The following is a 19,973-nucleotide window of genomic DNA, read 5'->3' as shown; positions in this document are numbered from 1 at the left end:
TGGGAGGGAGGGGCAAGCAGAAACAACAGAGGGGTGGGAGGGAGGGGCAAGCAGAAACAACAGAGGGGTGGTAGGGAGGGGCAAGCAGAAACAACAGAGGGGTGGTAGGGAGGGAGGGGCAAGCAGAAACAACAGAGGGGTGGTAGGGAGGGGCAAGCAGAAACAACAGAGGGGTGGGAGGGAGGGGCAAGCAGAAACAACAGAGGGGTGGGAGGGAGGGGCAAGCAGAAACAACAGAGGGGTGGGAGGGAGGGGCAAGCAGAAACAACAGAGGGGTGGGAGGGAGGGGCAAGCAGAAACAACAGAGGGGTGGGAGGGAGGGGCAAGCAGAAACAACAGAGGGGTGGGAGGGAGGGGCAAGCAGAAACAACAGAGGGGTGGGAGGGAGGGGCAAGCAGAAACAACAGAGGGGTGGGAGGGAGGGGCAAGCAGAAACAACAGAGGGGTGGGAGGGAGGGAGGGGCAAGCAGAAACAACAGAGGGGTGGGAGGGAGGGGCAAGCAGAAACAACAGAGGGGTGGGAGGGAGGGAGGGGCAAGCAGAAACAACAGAGGGGTGGGAGGGGCAAGCAGAAACAACAGAGGGGTAAGCAGAAACAACAGAGGGGTGGGAGGGGCAAGCAGAAACAACAGAGGGGTGGGAGGGGCAAGCAGAAACAACAGAGGGGTGGGAGGGGCAAGCAGAAACAACAGAGGGGTGGGAGGGAGGGGCAAGCAGAAACAACAGAGGGGTGGGAGGGAGGGGCAAGCAGAAACAACAGAGGGGTGGGAGGGAGGGGCAAGCAGAAACAACAGAGGGGTGGGAGGGAGGGGCAAGCAGAAACAACAGAGGGGTGGGAGGGAGGGGCAAGCAGAAACAACAGAGGGGTGGGAGGGAGGGGCAAGCAGAAACAACAGAGGGGTGGGAGGGAGGGAGGGGCAAGCAGAAACAACAGAGGGGAGGGAGGGAGGGGCAAGCAGAAACAACAGAGGGGTGGGAGGGAGGGGCAAGCAGAAACAACAGAGGGGTGGGAGGGAGGGGCAAGCAGAAACAACAGAGGGGTGGGAGGGAGGGGCAAGCAGAAACAACAGAGGGGTGGGAGGGAGGGGCAAGCAGAAACAACAGAGGGGTGGGAGGGAGGGGCAAGCAGAAACAACAGAGGGGTGGGAGGGAGGGGCAAGCAGAAACAACAGAGGGGTGGGAGGGAGGGGCAAGCAGAAACAACAGAGGGGTGGGAGGGAGGGAGGGGCAAGCAGAAACAACAGAGGGGTGGGAGGGAGGGAGGGGCAAGCAGAAACAACAGAGGGGTGGGAGTTAGGGAGGGGCAAGCAGAAACAACAGAGGGGTAAGCAGAAACAACAGAGGGGTGGGAGGGAGGGAGGGGCAAGCAGAAACAACAGAGGGGTGGGAGGGGCAAGCAGAAACAACAGAGGGGTGGGAGGGAGGGGCAAGCAGAAACAACAGAGGGGTGGGAGGGAGGGGCAAGCAGAAACAACAGAGGGGTGGGAGGGAGGGGCAAGCAGAAACAACAGAGGGGTGGGAGGGAGGGGCAAGCAGAAACAACAGAGGGGTGGGAGGGAGGGGCAAGCAGAAACAACAGAGGGGTGGGAGGGAGGGGCAAGCAGAAACAACAGAGGGGTGGGAGGGAGGGGCAAGCAGAAACAACAGAGGGGTGGGAGGGGCAAGCAGAAACAGCGCAGGGGTGGGCGGGAGGGTCAAGCAGAAACAGCGCAGGGGTGGGCGGGAGGGTCAAGCAGAAACAACGCAGGGGTGGGCGGGAGGGTCAAGCAGAAACAACGCAGGGGTGGGCGGGAGGGTCAAGCAGAAACAACGCAGGGGTGGGCGGGAGGGTCAAGCAGAAACAACGCAGGGGTGGGCGGGAGGGTCAAGCAGAAACAACGCAGGGGTGGGCGGGAGGGAGGGACCAGCAGCAACAACGCAGGCAGGGGTGGGAGGGAGGGACCAGCAGCAACAACGCAGGCAGGGGTGGGAGGGAGGGACCAGCAGCAACAACGCAGGCAGGGGTGGGAGGGAGGGACCAGCAGCAACAACGCAGGCAGGGGTGGGAGGGAGGGACCAGCAGCAACAACGAAGGCAGGGGTGGGAGGGAGGGACCAGCAGCAACAACGCAGGCAGGGGTGGGAGGGAGGGACCAGCAGCAACAACGCAGGCAGGGGTGGGAGGGAGGGACCAGCAGCAACAACGCAGGCAGGGGTGGGAGGGAGGGACCAGCAGCAACAACGCAGCGGTTAGGGCAAGCAGCAACATTGCATATTTGGGTGGCAGGGATGGGTCAAGAAGTAACAATGCGGAATTTGGGTAGAAGGAACGGGGCAAGCAGCAACAATGCAGAAGGGAGAGTGGTGGGAGGGATGAGGCAAGCAGGAACCACACAGATGGTGTGAATTATCGGGCAAGTAACAGCAACAATGCCGAAGGGGGGAGGGAGGAATAGGGCACTCGACAAGGAAGCAGTACTTGGGCCATGCTCCAGGGGAGGGACCAACACAAAAAAGAAGTAGTGAAGCCAGCTTGTGCTGACAAAAGAGAAGAAACACAATGAAAGTGATGAAGCCAACTAATTTGTAGCAATCAGTGGGCTCTAAACCCCGTAAGCAAACAAAATGTTACGCAAGGGACAGCGCATGGACCGTCTCAGCCAAGGCCTAAAAGAGGGCCAGCTTTTTTCCACTCAGAATATTATCGTAGAGGTTTAAGATCAGTTAGGTGTCTTTAGCCTCAAATGCCCAATTATGTCAGCAAGCTCTGGTGGTCCTGGATACAAAAATGCATCTTTATTTTTGGCAGGAAACACAAAGAAAAGAGTACAATATCTTTATAAACAAAAGACGGAGGAAGTAAAAACCATCTCCTTTATGATTGAGCAGTGCACATTACACACTTACCAGTTAGGTCATTTATCCGATTGTAAGATAGATTGACTTTTGTCAGCTTCATCAATTTTTCAAGCCCTAGACAAGAAAAATAACACAAGTTACACAGTGTGTATATATATGTACTGAGAACTGGATCAAATACATGCATGATGACCGACCATCCCAACAAGCAAATGTATCCATATAGTTGAATAAATGTTTAAGACAGTAGTACCTTAATAACTTTGCCCCGTTGTAGTGTACAGCTATAACATAATACAGACTGCATGCTTAAAAACAGAGACTCAATCACCATTTCAATGTTAGGAGGTGCTTTATACCTCAAAGGCATTCACATATTGTAGCCTTATGGACCACCTAAAGGAAAATACTGTGCTTTTAAAGTAGATCAACAGTTATTAAAGTTAAAATAATGACACAGCAAAACTTAAAGGGTAGGGGATGTAAGCAGGTTGTTTAAACTATCTTACTGTTTTGTCATCAAACATACAACAGCAAACTGTAGGGTGTCCCAAGGTCACTCAGTGATCACAGTTCTATCATCAGACTGTCTTCAAATAATCACATTCTTCTGGCGATGACAATCCTCTCTATTCCCTGAGCCAAGAGGAGCTCAATCCTTATCCTTCTCACCCTCATCCCCTTACACTAACCAATCTCCAGCACAAACTACTCTAGACATACTGCAGATCTCTAGTGCTTTCTCTGTCCAGCCAAGGATACCTACACATCATATCTGTTACCAACCTAAGTGTTAAAATATGGACTGTAGCGAGTGTGAAGACTCTTCTCAATGGCAACATTGACAGCCAGCAGCATGGGTACTCCACACAAGTTACAACATTCTACAGTTAGTAAATCATTGGCCTTCCATCCTTCCATTATAGGTGGACCTTCTCCTTTTCTCATTGCAGTCAGCTGCCAGAAAAAAAACACAACCATCTGAATGCCTGTCACCTTCTTTTGAGTCTCAACACACTTTTGCTGAAGTTAGCATCCATATTTTACTGCTCAATTGCACTTCCCCTTTTTCTAACTGCCATTTGTATACTGTTTTATTACCTCCTCAGCTAGTATTCTTCTTCCCAGTACTTACATCATGCAGTACTGTGACGCTACCTCCTACTAGTCACCTTTCATTCCCGAGCGTTTTTTTTTTTTTGTTTTATTTGATTCGCTTGCGAGACTCTGTTGAGTTCAGTAAAGGGCTTGGAGCCCGCCTGGCACTTACCATCTGTTGGCTTGCGTAGCACTCTTCTTTACAGACTCTTATTTTGTCACTGCAGGATAAGCATAATTTCCTTTCCTCTCTGTGGCGCAGTGACCAAGCACTGATTGATTCAACTTAATCAGTGCCAGTCCGCTGCTCCAGACCTGACTGAGGTACTATTTTCTTCTTTTTAACTTCTAGTGCCCTGCAAACAGAAGGCTTGTGACTCGCAAAAATGTGTCCAGCAGGACAAACAAAATTGCAAAGTTTTATTTTTTAGAGCTAACTTTTCTTTATTTTGCCAAGTCGCCTTTTCTCAGTTTACACTCATCTTTTCTTTTGTTTTGTTTTTGCTTGTGAGTGTGCTTCTCAAAAGATGACAATTATCTTGCTCTAAATATGCATTACAACATTGTTTCTTTATCACGTGTAAATTCTGAAATGATTCTTTTACACAATCATGCAGTACACCGCAATCTACCCCATTACAATCCACCACCCTCACTGTCCACCAATCAAAGTCACTCCAATCCAAACCACTCACCCCAATCTAATCCATTCCAACCCACCCCACTCCAATCCTCCCAACCCACCCCAATCTAATATGCCCCCTGCAGTTTGTCCCACACCGATCCAAGGCAATACACCCCACTCCAATTCAAAACAATATGCCCCACTCCAACCTACTGCATTCTGAGCCAAAACAATTGTCATCACTCCAATCCATCCCACACCAATCTGCCCCACTCTGATCCAAAACAATCTGTCCCACTCGAATCTGCCTCACCCCTATCTAAAACAATCTGCCCAACTCCAGTCTGCCCCATTCCAATCCAAAACAATACACTCCAATCCAATCCACCTTGTCCACATCCAATCCACCCGATTCCCATCCAATTCACCCAACACCAACCCAATCCGCCACACACCAGTCCAATCCACCCCACCCAAATCCAATCCACCCACTCCAATCCACCCCACTTCAGTCCAAATCACTCACTCCAATCTGCCCCACTCCAGTCTGCTACACTCCAATCCAAAACAATCTGTCCCACTCCAGTCTACCCCATTCCATCCAAAACAATCCGCCCCACTTTGATCCAAAACAACCAATCCAATCCAAAACAAACTGCACTGCTCCAGTTCCCCAATCCAATCCACCCCACTCCATCCTAATTTGCCCCACTCCAATCCTCCACATCCCAAACTACAATCCAATCCACCCCACTACAATCCACCCCACTTTAGTCCGATTCGGCCCACTCCAGTCTGATCCATCCCACTGTAATCCAACCAAATCCACCCAACTCCAATCAAGTCCACTGCTACCTAATCCACCTCACTCCAATCAACTCACACCACCCCAAATAATCACACTCCAATACAATCCACTGTAATCCACTCTACTCCAGTCCACATTAATCCACTTTACCCCATGCCAATCCACCCCATCTCAAATTACCAATCCACCGCATATGAATCCAATCCACCCCACCCCACTCCAATTTTATTTTTATTTTTTTGCAGTTTTATATGGCTCGAACTTGACTCAAAGTTTTTGATGCACTTTACATGAACACCAGTTACATTACACAAGGACATGTTCATTTTTTTGGTAGGCACGGGGAGATTAAGTGATTTGCCCAGAATCACAGTATGTTGAGCCAACCCAGAGACTCGAACCTGGTTCCACAGCTACAAAGCCCGCAGCTCTGGCAGTTACACCACATCCTCTCCCTAAACCACCCCTCTTCCATCCAACCCACTCCACTTCAATCCAATCCAATCCAGTCCAGTCCAGTCCAGTCCACACCACACCACTCCAGGCCAATCCAATCCACCTCATCTCAATCCACCCCACTCCAATCCAATCCGCCACACCAATCCAATTCACCCCACCTAATCCACCACATCCCAATCCAATCCACCCACCATATCCACTCCACCACAATCATAGCCACTCAACCACAATCAATCCAATCCACTCCAATCTACCTCATCCACCCCACTCCAACCCACCCTAATCCACCCCAATCCACTCCGCCCCACTCCAATCCAATCTAATCCACCCCACACCAATCCACCCCTATCACTCAGATCCAAACCACCCACCCCAATACAATCTAATTGAATCCACCCCACTCAAATCTGCACCAATCTACCCCACTTCAATCCAATCCATCCCACTCAATCCACCCCCTCAATCTACCCCAATCCACCCACTACCTCAACCTATGCCACCCTATTGGCACCACACGCCATAACACTCTCTGCCACTGAACTGTACCCCACCCCAGACCTAACACCCCAGTCCAAATCACCCACTCCAATCTAATGTAGTCCACCCCACTCAGTCACCTTAATCCACCTCACACCATTTCAATCCACCCCACAACAATCCACCCCGCTCCACTCCACTCAATCCACCCCACTCTACCCCACTCCAATCCACACCACTACCTCAACCCACTATACCCTGTTCGACCGCACTCCACTCTAGGACACTCTCTGGCACTGAACCACTGATCACTATTCCTCTCTACTCAGCAACACTCTATTCCTCCTACTTCACTCTACGACACATCAGCAAATCCACTCCACAACACTCTACTTCCCACTCTACTCTGACACTCCATGCCACTATCTTTTAGCCATGTTTAACAGCAGCCACACTGGTGTTCAACATGGCAAAAAAAAAAACATTGCCAAAGCCAATAGCTTTTGCTTTTATACAGGGAAGATCCACCTGCTTTGCCAATGCTTGTTTTCTCTTTCCGATGGTCATCTAAGTACCCACCCCCTTTATTATGAAAAGTGAAATGGAATACTACCACTTCCATTTTATTTTTGTGAACTTTTAGGGCAGACGTGTTCGGAGTGCAATGGCATATGGGGGGGGTCTAAAACTTCAATCTTAACTCATTTTTTTCTCTTGAATGGTGCTCGGCCCGTTTCACAGGCAAGCTCAGCGTGCAAGCACTAGAGAATGATCCGGTATTTTGTTAAAGACACCGTCAATGTTCCTCCTTTATAAGGAGAGGCAGAACATTTAAAAGGCTTATTGACACTTGTAAGTTTGGGCGTTTTGTCAGTGCTGTGTAAATTCCAATAAACTTTGAACCTAAATTGAATTGTTTTTCCCACTGCAGCTATCAAGCTTGTAACCCATCTCTTTCCTATTGGTGCTAACAAAAAGTACATTTAATGACCGCTAAAGTAGGCTGCAAGATACTACAGATTACTCTGAAAAATAACTTTGCAGGTACGTGAAGCACTTCAAGTGAAACACATTAGGTTTGTAATATGATGATATATCTTTACTTACAGTATGGCAACTGGCCTGTTCAAATTCATACGGAGCAGGGATACACAAAATTTACAAACTCCAGAAGAAGATGCACGTATAAATATTGCTTACACTTTACCACAATGATTAAAAACAATTGTACGCATCAACATCATGGCAAAGTGTATACATCTGGCTTAAATATTTTTGTGCGTGTAAACACAGGCAAGAACAAATGCTATTTGTATGCACTTGCAAATGAAGTCAAACGTACTGCTTGTCAATTTTAGCAATTACACTTAACGATGTGCATTCGCCCGGAGTTGCCCTACTGTTGGGGGCACCTCATAATATGTAGGTTTGAAAATACCTTCAGCATTTATTTCATATGTTAGTACAACACCCTATTTGTAAATGAAGGTTGCTCGAATAAAATACAATTATGTCTATGCTAAAAAATATATGCTGCAAGACAAATGTTTTGAAACTATGTAATTGTTAAAATTAGAAAACTTCTCCGAGCTCAAGTCACTAACATTTTGTTAATAAAGGTGTAAAATGAGGTATCAATTCTAATAACATCCCCAAATAGAATGGCAACAGAAATATTTTTCATCGTGGCGAACACCCACTTCCATTTCAATTATAAAATCTAAGGGGAAGAATTTCACTTTAACTTTTTATGTCATTTGCTTTAGTGACGTGTGATGAGACTGTAACCTGGCTTAAAGGAGGTATTTTCGCAATAACAAAAAATAAAAAATTTATTATATGACAACACACAAAACACTCGGTCTGAGAGGAAATGTTCACATTTATTTGCGAGGTTTTCTAAAACTCACTTTAATCAGTATTTGTATTGGTCGACTTTTCACACTCCTGATCATAACTGAACTCTGAAGCATATGAATAGAAGAATATCAGCATAAAAAGAGGCTCCTACCTTCCACTTGAGTTATCATGTTGCAGGACAAATTCAAGGTCCTTAATTGGGTCAATGATGCCAGACCTTCAATTCGAGCGATACAATTGGAGGATAGGTCTAAATGCTGCAAATCCCATGCGTGGCCAAGGCCTTCAATCTTGGCAACCTTGTTACAATGTAAATTGAGAGAACGCAGATGTGTGCTGATCGAGACCTCCAACAAACTGAAAAATAAATCAAGAGTAATGTAATAAAGAAATAATGCAGGTTAACACCCTCCCTCCTCCCCCCGACGCTCCCCTTGTACTGGAGGTGTGCCGTTAGCAGAATACTTATTTCCACATCGCACCTGATAGCGAAAGGCTTCAACTGATACCAAGGAGCCTCCCAGATTCCATCCCAATACGGTAAACCACTTTGTTCAATGTCTATTTCTTTGCATCCTCAAATCAATGAAAGAGAAGAAATGTACAAAAATAAGCCTAGATAACTATAATAATTTTTTGTATTAACAAATCAAAAGAAAACAGTCTTCTGTCTACTCGAACTTTCCCTGCAGCTGATATTTGAAACAAGTATTTGCAATGCAATGGGTCTTGAGTTTGCTCGAGTTAGAGCTATTATCACGGTAAATTCCTAACTGCACTTTTCTTGCCACACAAAATGAAAATGCAAAGTAAAACTGTTGACATAAGCAAGCTGATTCAAAGCGCCACTGCCGCCATGAGCGTGGAGGAGAGACACAAAAGGAAAAAGAAGTTCACTTGCAGTCAAACGTATCGGCAAAAGTGCAATTATCCATGTAACAGGGTCGATGGCCAAGGCGGTAACAAAACTGTCCCAAGGAGGGACAAACGTAAAGCATTAGCAATGATAAAGGATTTTTTAAAGGCAAGCCCACAAATGAGTGATAGTGATCAGCGTGCATTGGGTGTGGTTAAAAGCCCACAGAGAGATTACATCACGTCAGAGCGTTTGCACGCTCGACCTAAAAAGAAACATACCGCCGCAGTCACTACTGGAAGGGAAAAGGGCATATGAGTCATGCTGCTCATGCAAGCCTTTGGTAATTACATGTGCAAATTACAAGACTTCATTATTCTGCTGTGTTCCCTTATTATGGCATCTCTGATGTTAGTACACAAGACTGCATATTCACCAAGCTCAAGTATACTGAAATCATGCTTTCCAAAGGTCAGCTGTGACTAGAGGGTGAGGCATTAAAAGTTACAGCTTAACATAGTAGTCATTAAAAAAACAAAAACAAAAAAATAAAAAAAAATGAAAGAGAATTATGTGATGCCCTGGACATCATCCATCTCCATCTCCAGTACTCCCCCAGTGGTTACTCACTGAAGCAGGAAGAGGTTTTCCAGCAGCTTGGTGCTACCGCATTTTCTTTATCTTCTTCAAAACCTTCATATAAAGTTACAGTCCCATTGGTCCAGACAGATTGACGCAACGGCTAATGTCTTTCTGTGGCAGAATGGGAGGCAGCGTCTCACCTGAGCTACATTTAGATGAAGCACATACGAGGGAGGACTGGGTATGTTCAGTCTACGGTACTATTACGTGGGTCCTAAGCCCCCCGTGATCAATAAATGGCTCACGGGGGCTGAGCCGAAACAACTTACAGCTAGGAACTCATAACACTGGGGTTTTCCCTCATCATGGACCTTCTGTATGGGGGTCCTGTCTCTCTGAGCATCCTGGAGGTTATCAGAATGGTGTTCATTGGATGGCACGAGGCACAGCGTCACACTGGGTGGTGGAAGAAGCTAACACAACATACCCCACTGTGGGGAGGGACCTGGTTGAGGGAGGCGAGTACCCTCGAGGGCTTCTCTCGATGGGACGCTATGGATATCACCATGCTTGGAGATGTGTGGTCTGGCAACCATATGCAGTCCTTTCAATTAACGCCAGCAGGGATATACTCTCTAACACAAAGTTCCATAAATACCTACAACTAAGGCATGCATTGAGATCACATACACCGGAGGCTACTTGCATACCCAAATTTAGGCCTATGTAAGCAAAGGTGGTGATGGGTGCCCTGGGTAAGGGTTGAGTCTCCCAAATATACCACTCAATAGTATTAAATACCTCTGAGACCCTCCAACCGCTAAAATCCTGTTGGGAGAGTTGGGTGGGACCGATGGACGAGAAAGACTGACGGGATGCATTAATGGCGCCACGAGTAACTGTAATTTCAGCCAAACTGCAATAAGTACAGCTGTATTACCTACACTGAGCAATTCTAACCCCGGCTAAAATGTGCTGAGCAAGTATACGGTCTACTCTCCAATGTGGTCACTGCTTCCATTCCCTAGCAGATTTTATCCATATGGTGTGGTTCTGACCGCTCATTGTGTAATATTGGAAGCAGATGTTGCTGGAGCGCTGTACAGTTTTCGGACAGACATTGGAGCTGTCCATATTGATGGTCCTTGTGGGGGTAATGGAGGAGGTGGGGAACTTCAGAGCAGATAGAGTTTTGCTGGGCACTGCTTTCCTGTTCTGCTTAGCTTCAAACTAAAAGGGAATGAAGCTAAATAATGCAAAGAAAGCAGCACTCTTAGTCGGAGTAATGAATTCATTAAGGCACTTCCCAGATCTCAAACGAAAGCACACAAAAATATGAACACGAGCATTTAACTTAAATGCAGCAAAACACGTGTACATACCAAAATAATCACAGCAGTTAAACAATGATAGGCAGAAAAAGTGCAATACATCAACAATTAATATGTATGCAGTGAGAAAAAAAAAATTATATATATATATATATATATATATATATATATGCACAGCGAAGCTAGATAATTAGGAATTAAAATACATTACCATAGGGGCTGACTTCTTCATCCTTGCCAACATCAAGCCGAGGAGCCCTGGACAGCTGAGGCAGTAGGAGACCCTTCCAACATGGGATATTTTACCCTGAACCGTGCATCCACGTACATGAGAACGCCTAACTCAATGCCAAGCCTCCCCACCTTTTATACCCTAAATAAACCCAAGAGGAAGGTTCTGGCAACCTCCCCCTCCCTCCAGGTCAGTTATGAAATTCAAATGCTGGCTGTGATCGGTCTGCATCGAAAACACGCAAAGGCCCTTCCCCGATGCGCATTCCTGAGAAAGAGAAGTTGTACTTTTCCTTGATGGAAACATTCTCAGGCTGAAGCATTCTCTTATCTTGTACCTTCCACATCCCCATGTTTTGTTCCAACACGGTGTAACCTTGTGCATGGAAGAAGAGCATAAACGCGTTCTGTGTAAAAAACAAGCTGTGCGTGGAAAAATAGCTTCGCCACCTACGTGACAGCATCCGAAGCTAAGCTAAGCACCAAATGGAGCCTGTGGTTAAATACAGATAGCATTACATCTGCTCATCTACAGATAAGACATTGCAGTGCAGTGGACGGCAATTCGACCGCCATCGCTGTCAAGGTAGCGGCAAGGGGTGAACTGGTGCACTCAAATGGAGAGAACTGTATAGGTGGTGCGAGGCTGCCCGCAAAGACATGCTCGAATCTGGTCCAAATGGACAGGAAACTCCTGGAGGGAAGCAGCGGGGTAATACCTTACAATAAGATGTATAATGCAGATGTGAATGCTAATTATGTGGTTGGGGGGGGGACTCACTGGTTGAACAGAGGGTGGAACGTTTGATTTCTTCTATCAGACCTGAATTGTAACAAACTATGTTATAAATAAAATAAAAATGTGGTTAAAATATATATCTCTCACAGGCATGACATGCCTTGAAAAATCTACTCACCCACTCCCTGGTGAGTTGACAAAGAACAGGTGTTCGGTTCAGTCAGAAAGTGAAGGAGCAAAGAAGACACCTTGAAATTTTGTTCTTATTTTGTAACATTTGCTCTGTTTTCTGAGACAGAAGCCAAAAGTCAGTTTGCCTTCTTATAATTCATGTTCCTTCCGACTGCAGAGTTCCAGGATTTTGTAAGGTGAACTGTCTGACCAGCTGTACAGAGAGTGTGAAATGAAAGGCTGTTGGGTGTTAAGATTTTCCTAACACACAGAGTTTCTGCATGCCGGCCTAGCAGGAAACAGCCCACAACATTGATGCAAGCTCATAATAGAGCCAGCAGCAATGTTGCAGTGTGTCGGGTGCAGCAGCACCCAAAGCGCTCTTCACTGTCTGCCTCTGCCACGGGACAAAGTTGTTCTGCCCAGTAGTTTAGGAGGGGGAGAAAGCCTACTAGATTCCAGGGAATAAAAATAAATTTTAAAAAAATGTGGGGTGGTGGCTACCAAACACTATGGGCATGGTTATGCCCCCACCCCAACTAGACCTACCCACACAAGTGAGGTACCATTTTTATCAGGAGACTAGCCAAAATACAGCAAAAAGTTTGTTTTAAAAAAAACAAAAATGGAAAAAAAGGCTGCAGAAGAAGGCTTGTGGTATTTTCCCTGAAAATGGCATCAACAAAGGGTTTGTGGTGCTAAAATCACCATCTTCCCAGCTTTCAGGAACAGTCAGAGTTGAATCGGAAAATCTCATTTTTCAACACAATTTTGGCATTGTATTGGGACATACCCCATTTTTACTATTTTTTTGTTTTTGTACTTTGAGCCTCCTTCCAGTTAGTGACAGAAATGGGTGTGAAACCCTGCTGGATCCCAGACAGCTAAAAAAAATTGAAAAATAGACAACATTCTGAATTCAGAAAGGGGTAATTTGTGTAGATCCTACAAGGTTTTCCTACAGAAAATAATTGCTGAAATAAAAAATATATTGAAATTGAGGTAAAAAAAGCAATTTTTCTCCACGTTTTAATCTGTAGCTTTTTCCTGCGATGTCAGATTTTCAAAAGTAATATACTGTTACGTCTGCTGGATTCTTCTTGTTGCTGGGGTATATTGGGCGTGTATGTTCATCAAGAACCCTAGGTACCCAGAGCCAATAAAGGAGCTGCACCTTGCAATGAGTTTTCATTGTATACTGGGTATACAGCATTTGGAGAAATGATGAAGAGAGTAAAATAAGTATCAAGGAAACCTTTGTATTTCCAAAATAGGCACAAGATAAGGTGTTGAGAAGCAGTGGTTATTTGCACATCTTTGAATTACACGGTGCCCATACTAGCATGTGAATTACAGGGCATTTCTCAAACAGGCATCTTTTTTACACACTGTCTTACATTTGGAAGGAACAAATGTAGAGAAAGACAAGGGGCAATAGCACTTGTTTTGCCATTCTGTGTTCCCCCAAGTCCCCTGATAAAAATGGTACCTCACTTGCGTGGGTAGGCCTAATGCCCATGACAGGAAACGCAACATGAACACATCTCATTTTTACATTGAAATCTGATGTGTAGCTCAGCCGTAACCTAGGGGAACCTACCAAACCTGTGCATTTCATAAAACTGTACACCTAGGGGAATCCAGGATGGGGTGGCTTGTTGGGCTCTCCCCAGCTTCTGTTACGCAGAATCCTTTGCAAACCTCAAAACTTGGCAAAAAAACACACTTTTTTCTCACATTTCGGTGATGGAAAGTTCTGGAATCTGAGAGGAGCCACAAATTTCCTTCCACCCAGCATGCTCCCAAGTCTCCTGATAAAAATGGTACCTCACTTGTGTAGGTAGGCCTAGTGCATGCGACAGGAAATGCCCCGAAACACAACCTGGACACATCACATTTTCCCAAAGAAAACAGACCTGTTTTTTTGCAAAGTACCTAGCTGTAGTATTTGGCCTCTTGCTCAGCCACCACCTAGGAAAAACAAACAAACAAACCTGTGCATTTTTTTAAACTAAACACCTAGGGGAATCCAAGATAGGGTGACTCGTGGGGCTCTCACCAGGTTCTGTTACCCAGAATCCTCTGCAAACCTCAAAATTTGTGGAAAAAAACACTTTTTCTCACATTTCTGTGATAGAAAGTTCTGTAATCTGAGAGGAGCCACTAATTTCCTTCGACCCAGCGTTCCCCCAAGTCTCCTGATAAAAATGGTACCTTACTTGTGTGGGTAGGCCTAGCGCCCACAAAAGGAAATGGCCGAAAACACAACGTGGACACATCACATTTTTTCATAGAAAACAGTGCCTACCTGTGGATTTTGGCCTCTAGCTCAGCCGGCCCCAAGGGGGGGGGGGGGGCAGAAATGGCCTAAAATAAATTTGTCCCCCAACCCCCCCCCCCCCCGGAGGCGACCCTTGCTTACGGGGTCGCTCCCCCTGCGTGACATTGGTGCCAAAAAAAAAAATCCTCAGTGCCTAGTGGTTTCTGCCCCCAAGGGGGGCAGAAATGGTCTGAATACAATTTGCCCCCCAGGGGAGCGACCCTTGCCTAATGGGTCGCTCCCCATCTCTAAAAAAACAAACAAACAAAAACACAAAAAAACTGTTTGCCCTGGCGCCTAGAGGTTTCTGCCCCCCCTGGGGGCAGCTTGGCCTAATAACAATAGGCCGATCTGCCCCCGGGGGGCAGAAATGGCCTAAAATAAATTTGTCCCCCACCCCGCCAACCCCCTCCCCGGGAGGGACCCTTGCCTACGGGTCCCCTCCCCAGGAGGGACCCTTGCCTACAGGGTCGCTCTCCCTGCGTGACATTGACGCCAAAAAAAAATCCTCAGTGCCTAGTGGTTTCTGCCCCCCTGGGGGCAGATTGACCTAAAATCGGCCAATCTGCCCCCAAGGGGGGCAGAAATGGTCAGAATACAATTTGCCCCCCAGGGGAGCGACCCTTGCCTAATGGGTCGCTCCCCATCTCTAAAAAAACAAACAAACAAAAACACAAAAAAACAATTTGCCCTGGCGTCTAGAGGTTTCTGCCCCCCACGGGGGCAGATCGGTCTAATAACAATAGACCGTCTGCCCCCGGGGGGGGCAGAAATGGCCTAAAATAAATTCCCCCCCCCCCACCCCTCTAACCCGCCCCGGGAGCGACCATTGCCTACGGGGTCGCTCCCCCTGCGTGACATTGGCGCCAAAAAAAAAATCCCCGGTGCCTAGTGGTTTCTGCCCCCTTGGGGGCAGATTGACCTTAAATCGGCCAATCTGCCCCCAAGGGGGGCAGAAATGGTCTAAATACAAGGAGCGACCCTTGCCTAATGGGTCGCTACCCATCTCTTAAAAAAAAAAAAAAAAAAACACACACAAACAAATTTGCCCTGGCGCCTAGAGGTCGCTCCCCTTGCGTGACGGCGCAAAAAAAAAGATCCCTGGTGCCTAGTGGTTTCGACCTAAAATCGGCCGATCTGCCCCCAAAGCGGGCAGAAATGGCCTAAATACAATTCGCCCCTCCAGGGGAGCGACCCTTGTCTAAGTGGTCGCTCCCCATCTCTAAAAAAAAAACAAAAAAAAAAACAAAAAAAAATTGCCCTGGTGCCTAGTGGTTTCGGCCTAATAACAATAGGCTGATCTACCCCCCCAGGGGGGCAGAAATGGCCTAAAATAATTCCACCCCCAGGGAGCGACCCTTGCCTAAGGGGTCGCTCCCCTTGCGTGAAATTCACGCAAAAAAAAAATATCTCCCTGGTGTCTAGTGGTTTCTGCCCCCCTTGGAGGCAGATTGGCCTCATCAAAATAGGCCAATCAAATGGCCTAAATATAATTTGCCCCCTAGGGGAGCGACCCTTGCCTAAGGGGTCGCTCCCCACCTAAAAAAAAAAAGAAAACATAAAAAAAGAAGAAAAAAAAAAAATTATTCCTGGTGCCTAGAGGTTTCTGCCCCCCCTGGGGGCAGATCAGCCTAATAATAGCAGAAAAAGCCTGCCCCAAAAAAATGCCCCCCCCTGGGAGCGACCCTTGCCCAAGGGGTCGCTCCCTATTGTCACTTTCTGGAGAAAAAAAAAAATCCCTGGTGTCTAGTGGGGTTTCAAAAGCCGGATTGCAAGCAATCCGGCTTTTGAAACCCTGGGAGAGACTTCAAAGGGAAGGAAATACATTTCCTTCCCTTTGAAGCCTCTCCGGGCCTCCCCCATGGGATCGAAAGAGAAATGCCAAGCATTTCTCTTTCAATCGCGTAGCGCGATGGGGGAGACCCTGTGACTAATCAGCGCACGCTGACGTCACAGGGGGGGGGTCGGGGGTGGAAGGGGAAGGGCGTCCCCTTCCATCCCTGACTTTGGGGGGCTGGGGGGGGAAGCACACAGCGGGAGCGAGAGCGCTCCCTCTGGGCTCTGTGACCAGGACGTAATGGTTACGTCCTGGGCACCTCAGCACTGTGCCTCAGGACGTAACCATTACGTCCTGGGCACAGAACGGGTTAAACAAACAAATACAAGCTAACATGGGTTTATTAGCAAATATATTTCAGAAGAATTTTCTTCAAGACATTTCGAAAAACATTTTTTAATTTAACTAAACATTTCCACATTCTTTGATACATATTCAAAACAATAAATGGAGTTATTAAACATTTGCATCATTTTTTCTTAAAACAAAATCTTTTTATTTTGACTTCTATATAAAAGTAATGTTTTTTTCCCATTTAGATTTCACTACCATCCTTTCAAGAACAAGTCTATAAATTTGAAACTATGGATGGTTCTTTGTTGACCTTAATTATAAATACTGTCAAATCTGAAAAACCACAATCCCTAATAAATACAGATTGTGTCATCAGGGATAAATTTTAAAACAAACATCCATCACCCTATGCAGTTTTTCGATTATTAAAACTTATTCGGCTATTTTAAAAGCATTTGAGTCATTTAAGAGCCACCAATCCTTCCGTATTACCTATTTCAAGTGACCTTAGTTCACCCATATTTAGCTCAGTCTTTTGAATGAAATAGTAGACATCTACCCTTCTTACTATTTAACATATGCAAACAAATTAGAGCATTGGGGGCTTTGAAAGGGGACTGTTTTGCTGAAATATCGGTGACAATCTGCCATTGAAACACATAGGAGAAACAATAGATTAAAGTGCATTCTTCAGTAAAAAAAATAGATTGATCAAATGCATTACTAAATGGCTAGTCAGTATTAGGCTAATATATGGATCATGTGTGTACATCACTTGTAGATCTTCTAATAAAGATTTTGGAGTATACTTTCTATATTTATTGGTCAACTTATAAACATTAATCAAAACTAGTTTCCTTGAATTTAGCGAAACATTATTCATACCCAATTTTAGTACATGAATGTAGTCATTGGAAACTGATTTAACCAAGGTCAATATTATATCCCACTAAAACTAGGATAAGTTATTAGACTCCCTGGCATCCGCCTCTTCTTATGGAGTCCTGAAGGTGACAAATGCCAAGACAAATCCCCAAAAAGTTTTAATTCATCCAGCTTTCCTGCACACAAGTTCTATTGTGGCAGCTCAAACAATTTCTGGGATCATTCTTTTCCATAATACATTGAATACCTGGTACAATCTTGGCGATTAGTGAGAAATCCTAAGAAGGACTGTAACTCGATGTGTGTTTATGTAAGAGAGAGGCTTTTAGCCTACATGTGGCATTCAGAGCACCAAATGGAGCTTGATTCTAAAAACAATCCAAACACAGTCACCCTGCACCACTAACAAAAGCAATTGCTTCATTATTTGTCATTATACAATGCCTGCTGTGACCTGGTACATCAAAAATATTGATGCTATTAGAGCACTCGTTCAAGGGAATTTCTCCTCCACACAGGTTTTTCAGCAAAGTAAATCTACTAATGAGGGATCTCTTAGCTGACCTATCCAACTATTTGCTATGCCTCATAATGTTGATGTAAAAAAGTTTTTTTTAGATTTGGACAAACCTATACCCATCTATATTTTTTATTTGCTCAAACTATCTCCTATTTCTTTATTTTGTCATATGAGTTTAGTTTCTTGCTTATTAGAATGCCTATTCATATTGAAAATGTGATCCTGAAGCATAAGGCCTACTACAAGGATAACTTCCATTTTGTTTCTAGATATCTTGGTTATAGCTGCCAGTGAGCAGAGATTATTCCTCTATTCACTCTATTGAGTTTTGCCATCGCACACAGTAAGGTGTCTGTTGTATTGCTGTTATTATATGGGGCTTATTCGATTTGCTCTTTTTTAGATACCTCTAAAACTAAATGCAGATAAGTTACTCAAAGTTTACCAAACCGGATAAAACAATCAACGCAGTCAGACCCTTGTTTCATATTTGCCTTAAATTCTGGAAGAGTAGATTTGCAGATTTGGGTCATTTAGAACTTTATGATTTCTATCCCACCATAGTATGGAGATTTGTTAACAGTACTGTTTGACTACAAAACAGATTTTAATATACTTCTCACTTTATTTGCTCTTTGACGTTAATTTCTGGTTCTTAATAAATGTCCATGATCTTTTCGCAGACTTACCCAGTGCTGTGCAAACGTGAGGCTAAGGCTTCAAAGCCATTAATTTAGCAACATGAAACTCTGACTTGTAAGGCACCCTAAAGTTCCAACCACCAAGAATAGATTTTTCACTCTATCAAGGCTGTTAGTGTACCCGTCATAAAGCTCCTCAATACTGGCTCATATGATGGGGAGAGAACTTTGGCTAAGAAGATTCTTCTGCACATCCACAGATATAAAAACTGAGATGAGAAAGCAGAGAGAGGTAGTTATTCAGATTACTTATTGGTAATCTTCATGACTCCGAGATCAACTCTTCCTCATCACAGACCTGCATATTATCTTATCTTACCTTTCTGGGCTAATTAATGCCTGCTGTGCTATTTATATAGTTCTGAAGCATGAGGTTCACCCGAGTAAGGTGTGTGCTAGGAGGTTAGGACAGATAAAGAAAGAAATCAAAATACTAGCAGAAAAAACAAAGTTAAGAGATTTTCCTAAACTGCAAATAGTTTTATATGACATAAAGAACCACAAGAGGTGGCCCTCAAGAGAACGATTGTCCCATGTGCCGACACCTAACTGACACAGAGATTGACACCCAGCACATGCCCTATGAATATGCAATAGCAGGCTGAAATTGGAGCACAAGGGGCAAGAGGGCTAACAGACCAATAAATATTTATAGATGCAGGAGAGTTCAGTGGCATACAAAGCTCTGCGTAGTGCACAGTGCTTTAAGCTTGACTCTTTGACCCACTTGTAGCAATTAGTGTAGCTGAATAAAGGTGATCATGGCAAGCATTAACAAAGAACATTGAAGTTCAAATTCACTTGTCAACTTCAATGTTGGGATATTGTTTTCCCATGCTCACAAAAAAGAAACAAGCATTCACAAAGCAAAAGGACCTGGGTTGAACATGCTAGCACATGCAATATAAGCACGCTTAAGGTAGCCAAGAAACGAAAGTCTGGCTTTTGAAAGATCACCTTCCTTCAACAAAATCCTGTTTGTTGTTTCAATTTAAAACAAAAGTTACATTGCAATAAAGCTTCTTAAGTTTGCATGACAGGAAGGAAGGACTATGATGCTGCCTGCCTTGCCATTTAGTATTCTTTAGACACAACACAAATAAGGATAGTATTGAAGGCAAGGGAGCACTTTGTAACCACAGCACTTCGCTGCAATTTGTTTCTGCGAAAAGGCCATGAGACACAGAAGGCAGCCAGCAGGAGGGGTCATAGAGTGCTATAGCTGTAAGGTAGTTCTTCATGCAATTCGGTGTAAGCACTTAAGTAAAGGATAGAGATAACCAAACATGCAACAGTATTTGGTGAATGGTACATATCACACTGTGCTCAGCCAAGACTAGAC

At 45.2% G+C, this 19,973-nt stretch overlaps 1 protein-coding gene across 1 annotated transcript in view; it reads right to left on the bottom strand.

Annotated features, from left to right (window-relative positions):
• LRRCC1 (leucine rich repeat and coiled-coil centrosomal protein 1) overlaps positions 1 to 19,973 on the bottom strand; it is a 297,998-nt gene that overhangs the window by 263,962 nt on the left and 14,063 nt on the right. The window contains exons 2-3 of the mRNA XM_069220424.1: positions 8,316 to 8,521; positions 2,886 to 2,951 (exon numbers count right to left, since the gene is read on the bottom strand). Of these exons, the coding sequence (XP_069076525.1) occupies positions 2,886 to 2,951; positions 8,316 to 8,521 (272 nt within the window). The remainder of the gene's footprint in view (positions 1 to 2,885; positions 2,952 to 8,315; positions 8,522 to 19,973) is intronic.

This window comes from Pleurodeles waltl, chromosome 2_2 (genome assembly GCF_031143425.1).
Source record: "Pleurodeles waltl isolate 20211129_DDA chromosome 2_2, aPleWal1.hap1.20221129, whole genome shotgun sequence".
Taxonomy (NCBI): domain Eukaryota; kingdom Metazoa; phylum Chordata; class Amphibia; order Caudata; family Salamandridae; genus Pleurodeles; species Pleurodeles waltl.
Note: the sequence above shows the minus strand (reverse complement) of the source record. Positions and strands in the feature narration are given on the sequence as shown.